At 35.7% G+C, this 7,409-nt stretch overlaps 1 protein-coding gene across 1 annotated transcript; it reads right to left on the reverse strand.

Annotated features, from left to right (window-relative positions):
* Positions 1–640: 640 nt before the first annotated feature.
* LOC106836410 (olfactory receptor 4S2-like) lies at positions 641–1,576 on the reverse strand. The gene has a single exon (XM_014849298.3). The coding sequence runs from the start codon at positions 1,574–1,576 to the stop codon at positions 641–643; it is 936 nt and encodes a 311-aa protein (XP_014704784.2).
* Positions 1,577–7,409: the final 5,833 nt, after the last annotated feature.

Raw genomic sequence — 7,409 nt, forward strand, 5'->3', positions numbered from 1 at the left:
AAAATGGGGATCTTAGAGGTATTTTTCCCCCAATTTCCTTATTTTTTGGGTAAAGAAAATGAGTCCTAGAGAAAGGAAAAACTTTTTCCATGACCAGAGGATGACAACAGGTATATTGTTTTTTAAGCCTGTGTTTAATCTCTTTTACATTCTGTACACACCTCCCCTCCCATTCCAACCTTACTAGGTTTGGTTTTCACGGTGTCTTGGAGGTCTTATATTGAATGCTTTAGCTCATATCTCTGTTATTTTTCATACAATATATACATATTGCATGCTTAGTGTGTACCAATTGCAGTTCTAAACACTAGAAAACAGCCTTAACTACTTCACAGTAGACTCTCATTCATTAAAGAAAATGACAAAAAGGGAAAAATGGAGAGGAGAAAATAATGGTAGTGAGTATGATCATGCTGAGCTTTTGAGTTTAATAAGATTTTCTGGCCTAGATATTTTGGAGAATTATCTGATTACGAAATATTAGAAAAAATATAATAATAATAAATAATCCTTACTTCTATAGAATCTGCTATTTTCTCATTTGTTCCTCCAAAAGAAAAAACCTGTGAGGTTGCTTTTGTTGTCTTCATTGTACAGGTGAGAAAATGTAACATCGTCCTGCTTAAATTGTTACTTCCAACTATTTATAATTAGCCTTCCAGAAAAACTTCCAGCCCCCTAGTTTCTTCATTGCATTCTTTACTTCTGCATTTCTCAGTGTATAAATCAGAGGATTTAACATGGGGGTGACAATGGTGTAAAATACGGCTACCATCTTATCCTCTGAAAAGGTAGTGTCAGGGCGCATATACATGAAAGTACAGGGACCAAAAAAGATGATGACCACAGCAATGTGGGAGCCACAGGTGGAGAGAGCTTTGCGCCTGCCTTCTGCTGACTGCTTTCTCAGGGGCACCAGGATGATGGTATAGGAGGTGAGCAAGATAACAAAGCTCCCCAGAGTGATGGCACCACTGTTGGCTGTCACAACCACCCCAACAACATATGTGTCTGTGCAGGCAAGTTTCAGCACAGGATGGACATCACAAAAGTAATGATCAATCTCACTGGGTCCACAAAAGGGTAGTTGGACAACCAGAGCCACTTGGATAATGGAGTGTAAGAACCCAACTACCCAGGTCCCCAGTAACATTTTATTGCATCTCTCCTGGTCCATGATGGTTACATAGTACAGGAGTTTGCAGATAGCCACATAACGATCATAGGCCATTACAGTAAGGATGAAGATTTCAGTGCAACCAAAGAAATGTCCCGCAAAGAGTTGCAACATGCACCCTGCATAGGAGATAGTTTTGCTCTTGGCTAACAGGTCAACGAGCATCTTAGGAGCTATGACTGAGGAGTAACAAATGTCCACAAAAGACAAGTAGTTGAGAAAGAAATACATAGGATACTTGTAAAGGTTGCCCACATAAATTGTCAGCATGATAAGGAGGTTCCCCAGAAGAATGACTGTGTAGAAGAAAGAAAATACCACGAAACAAACTTCTTCCACCTCTAGGTTCTGAGAAAGCCCCAAGAAAATGAATTCAGTTACATTGTTAATTTTTTCCATGGAATTAATCTAGGAGACCAAATTCCCAAGAGACAATTAAATTATCTGAAAGAAAACATAACAAGGACCAACAACATTTTCTTCTAACTCGAAATAAATGGATAATCACTGTAGTTGAAAGTGGACAAATAGATACTCACTGCTTGCTAGAATGTATTCTTCAAGAAATTGAAATGCTCATATTCTGATCATCTTAGCTCCACATGATAATCCATTCATTCACTTCAGATGAGGAAGCAAAGTTTAGGGAGATAAAGTAAATCCCTTAGTCACACATCTAACCAAGAGTCTCACATCCCACACATTTTATTAAGGTATTTTCATGTTTCTAAAAATTTACTTAGCTCTTATTCTGTATAAAGTATTTAACCTAATTTTGAAACAACTTCTGTTTTTGGGGCTATGGTGATATTTATGTATCTGAAAGGATTCATCTTATTTTTGACACAAAAATGTAAATATATAGCAGCATTTTTCCTTGCAAATACTGCCATGAATTTTCAAGTAGTTGAAACCAGCTGACCTCAGCAGGTTCTTTTTGTTATGAAACTCAGATCTTTTTGTACATGAGTTTATGGTCCCTGATTTGATATCAAGCTCTTATAGTCGAGAGGCGGTATGATGTAGTAGAAAGGGGATTGGGTACAAACCTGATTCAGAGATAATGGTGCTGTAACTCTAGACAAACCATTTATCTTCATGGGGCTTCTATTATCCCTTTTGTGAAATGAGACAGTTTCAATTTCACTACAATCTATTAACAGTTATTTCTACCATGAATTAAATCAATTCTGTCAACATGGAATAGTCATAAAACTCTAAAAAAGAGGCTGAAATAAGAGAAGACAAAGCAATAAAATAAACTGCTGGAGACAGAACAAGACCTGTTTGATTTTAAAGGAGGGGAGGAGAAGTCTTGCGTAATTTCTGCATTCTCCAGGAATTACTTTTCCTTGCTCTTTTAAAGATTTATCTGCTAACCAAAAAAAGTAAAAAAAAAAAAAAAAAAAAAAACCTCTGCACTTTAATTTCACCATTCCTTCACACATCTTTTTAATCTCTCAAGTTTCATGCTAGTCTGTATTAGTTCTCCCAGGTAGGATAAATTAAATATTTCTGGAAGAGGGCATCACTGAAAGATACTTTAGTCTACTGAAAGATGGATTTAGAAAGAGGACAATATTTAATGTAAATGGATGAGTCTTCAGTGGTGGAGTTTCAGGCACTCTAGTGGGGTCACTGGAGTGTATGTGTGGAAAAGGGTATCAATAATTTTGATTAAAGGGGCTTACAAATTATTCCTCAGACCAAGCCGCAGATGTAAATGATTCTTTTAGTTTTAGGTTAGAATAGGATTACATAACATCTTAGATGGTCCTTAGGAATTTTGTCCACCTGAGGCCACTTCCCCTCATAATTTGTTAAGTTAGTGCTTACAACTCTGACTGAACTCTATGCTCCGCTATGTGTTTGCAGCAAGATTGTACCTGACACTTATAGCTTTTGGGAAACTACAGGGCTGTTCTTCCTCAGGTCTGTATAATAGAGTTGATAAAGTAGTCATTACTGGTGTGTCTTCTCTTATACAGTAAAAAATAATGATAATAATAATAGCAATAATAGTAATGGTAAGAGTAATAATTCAAATTCAGACTCAAGCAAATCCCTATGCCTTTTTTACATGTTCCTTCCCCTCTGGTTTTTCCTTCCAAATTGAAAAACAAATACTACTTTCACTAAGAGAGCCCTTCAATTTAAGAAAGCTCAAATTATAGTAGTTTTTGACAACCATGAATTGTGCTGCTTGCTTTTATCTAGAAGAACCTTGGGAATTGTGTCTCCATTGTCCATAGCATGATTCCTTAAGGAATTCTTCTTTCTCCTTGAATCAAGACTCATCTCAAAGACTTCCTCTGTCCACTTTCTGAGCATTTCAAACGTGATAACGTCTCAATTTCTTTTGAAATTATTGACATTTTCTTACTCACCATTATGCTACCCTATCTCGTAGTCGTGTATAGATGAACTTCATTATCTTATCAAAATATTGATAATTTTATTATCCTTTTATTTCTGAGAACAGTGTCTTGCAATTATATTACAGATATTCAAAATATAGGCATTTGATTGAATTATTTTTCCACAAACGTTTTATATTAGCTTTAGAAGAAAAAAGATAATCTCACCAGTGTTGCCCATGGCTTGAGTTTTGCTTTATTTTCCTATCTCTCTTGAGATAATTTGAGTACAGATGTCCAAAATGAAGTAAGAGTGATGCCTTAGGAATTGCCTTCTGAATAATTAGTACTGGAGAATCCCTGACCCCAAAACTCAAAGGCTGGTAGAAGACAAGTCTTTAATGTTCTTAGTTCACTGTCTCATCTACTGAAATTTACCATTTCACAATATCTTTGACAACAAATGCTTTTTATCCCTACTTCTTAAAAGACCTATTTAAATAGAATGATGCAAAATGTTAATGACCTCGGGGAAAGACTTTCTCCCAAAGTCTCCATCCATAATCAGAATCACATCAGTGCAACCACAATGAGCTTTAATTTCCAGATGTATTTTTTCAATTTATTAAGAAAATTTTTTAAAAATTTTCTTTATTTGCTAAATGTAAAACAATCAATTCTTGCATTTAGGATCATAATATGAAACCAAAGCATTTCAGTAAGCAGAAGTAATTGTCTTATGATTTTATATCTTGTTCAATGGACTGTGTCAATACATATATTAAATATTACATATTTAATGTAACATATTACATAATATATTCTACTCTTTAGATTACTCTTCTATTGAGTTTTAATTGTTCTACTCTTTTGAAAGTTCCATTCAATTGGAAAAAAGTGGATTCAGTAGTGCTATTTGGGTTTCAGTGCTTTTCTTTTTAATTGAACCTCTGATGATTTCTTCAGAAATTGATGGGAAGAAGTTCAGTTCCAGCCTATGCCTGGGACAAATTATAGAGAAGGCTTTCATTCTTTTACATTTTGATTGTAAATCATTAAGATTTGACTCTTGACAACTAATCTGTCTTATTTTTTCTATTTCTACTCTTTCCTTTCCCCTCATTCTTGCTTTTCTTTCTTTCCCCTTTCTACTCTCTCCTCACCTACTTCTTTTCTCAAACAACTGACTTCTTAATACTCTTATAGGGAACTTATGAGCTGTCCACCACTTGCTAGTAAGCACAGCTGATTACTGATCTCGACCCGACCTTGGGCCATTCCCCCTGCAGTTTCTGTCCATGTCACTGGACCACTCCTACAGTTGTAGGAGAAGACAGAGTCCAAACTGGCATCAGGAGCAATCACAGTAGGAGGCAAGCTTGATGGGAAAGCGATTGAGCATATTTAGGCTCCAATCATGTCATACAGTATCTACCACTTCAGCAGCAACAGAGAATCTCTGAGGAAGGATTCCAGAAGTGCCTACCTTGTTGTGAGGCAAGGTCCTGTCCAGTCCGGCCCATAAGTGACCTAAAGATGGAGTAGGGAACATAGCTTGATTTTTTATCCCATTTTAAGTCTTTTGAGTAGACTAGAAATGGCCCCCTCCTTGAAGAAGCTGACTTGTACCTCTGATCTCCTCGCCTTTTGTGGAAGAATATAAGGTATTTCACCCTGCAATAAGACCCCAATATCCAAAGAATGTACAAACAGATATAAGTCTCACAAGAGTGAATTGTGCTAATGATGGAGAATAGTTTCCGCTGGTCCCTTCGTGTATGGTCTCTTCTTATATGGTCTCTTAATATCATAGTGAAGTGCAGGCCACTACTTCAGTGTCTCTGGCTACAAGCAAGGTGAGTACAGGAATCTGGGTAATCCTTTATATAAATAAAGTCCAGCATAGCTCATGCTGTTAAAAATAATGTCCTATGAAGAGTGTGTAATAATTGGGGATAATGGGTATATTGTGATATAAAAGTGAAAATGAAACAGAATAGATAGTCATTCCCATAACTGATAATTACTATATAAAAATATAATAAGAAGGGGCTGGCCCCGTGGCCGAGTGGTTAAGTTTGTGCGCTCCGCTGCAGGCGGCCCAGTGTTTCGTTGGTTCGAATCCTGGGCACGGACATGGCACTGCTCATCAAACCACGTTGAGGCAGCGTCCCACATGCCACAACTAGAAGGACCCACAACAGAGAATATACAACTATGTACCGGGGGGCTTTGAGAGAAAAAGGAAAAAAATATAAAATCTTTAAAAAAATATATAATAAGAAAACACAATAAAAGCTATTTTTTCTTATGGAAATGAAACAAAACTAATAAAAGAAAATGGCTAGTAATATTGGATGCTCAAGAAAATTTATTTTCCCCAACATGTTATAAATTTTTTCAAACATTTAACATTGACAAATGAATACATCTGTGTTACCTAATACTTATCAAGATCTAGACATTTTCCTTTACCCTGGAAATTTCCTTCATGTCATTTCCCAGACAATCCCCACTCCCTCATTCTGTATAAGCAATTGTTGTTTTATTTTATTTTTTTATCAAAGATTACTTTTGCCTGTTTTAGACCTTAATTTAATTGAAATCATAAAAAATACCATTTCAAGTAAGACTTCAACTCAGCAAAACATGTTTGAAATTCATGAATCATGTGTACATCAATAGTTCATTCCTTTTTATTGCTAAGGAAGATTTAATTGTATGTATATACTGCAATTTATCCTTATTTTTATTAATGCACACTTGGGTTATTTCAAGTTCTTGGCTATTATGTACCAAGCTGCTGTGAACATTATAGTACAAGGCTTTTGAGAAAAAATTATTTCTCCTGGATAAATAGCTAAGAATGAAATTGTTGGGGCATATGCTAAGTGTATATTTAATTTATGATAACCTTGTAGAACATAACCCAGTGAATGTACCATGTTGCATTCTCATCAACAATTAAAACTGTATCCATAAGCAGACTTTTTCTCACCATACACTGCTGCATGCCTGGTCTAAACTGCCATAATCTCTTTTCTAGATTATTATAGTATCTTCCTAATATCCTTATTTCCACTTAGAATGCTCAACTAGTCATTCAGAGTTATCCTATAAAACCATAAGTCATATCGCGCCACAAATACTGAAATCTTTTCTCATTTCACTCCAGGTAAAATCCTGTAGTTGTATACAATGACATTTTCCATTATATTTCTGTTTTTATCTTCAAGTATTCTCTTTCTTATTCCCTTTCTCTAGTCACACTGGGCTATTTGATTTTCTTTGTTTACAATAAGCATATCCTATTTACTCTGGCTGTTTCATCTACCTAGAACTTTCTCCCTGATGGTAGATTTAAGAATTGTTCATATCGATCAGAGGCTCCCAACCATGGCACTATTGCCATTTGCAGTAAGATAGTTCATTGTTATAAGGGTTTTTCCTGTATTTTATCAGTTGTTCAACAGCATCCTTGATCTCTGCCCACCAGATGCTAGTGGCAGTGCCCATCCCCAACTCCCATGGTTTTGACGAATAATAACATATCTGGACTTTGACAACTGTACCCTGGGGCAAAATTTCCCCTGGCTAAGAAGCATTTATTTTGGCCTTATTTGAAAAAGTCAACTAATCTTTTGGACCTTCCTTGACTATCCTATCCTAAAGAGTATGCATCTTTACCTCTAGCTTTGCCACCATCACACTCTTAATTACCTTGCTTTATGTTAATTTATGTCACTATTTAAATCCCTGGAATATTAAATATTTGTCTAGTTTTTTATTATCCACCTTCACTACATCACACAGTAAACTCCATGGGACTATGAATATTGTTTTTCTACACTACCATATTTTCAACTTCTAGAATA

Source organism: Equus asinus, chromosome 17 (genome assembly GCF_041296235.1).
Source record: "Equus asinus isolate D_3611 breed Donkey chromosome 17, EquAss-T2T_v2, whole genome shotgun sequence".
NCBI classification, from domain to species: domain Eukaryota; kingdom Metazoa; phylum Chordata; class Mammalia; order Perissodactyla; family Equidae; genus Equus; species Equus asinus.

Bases quoted from the DNA above. Each gene is read 5' to 3' on its own strand.
- LOC106836410 (XM_014849298.3), bottom strand. From the start codon at position 1,576: ATGGAAAAAATTAACAATGTAACTGAATTCATTTTCTTGGGGCTTTCT.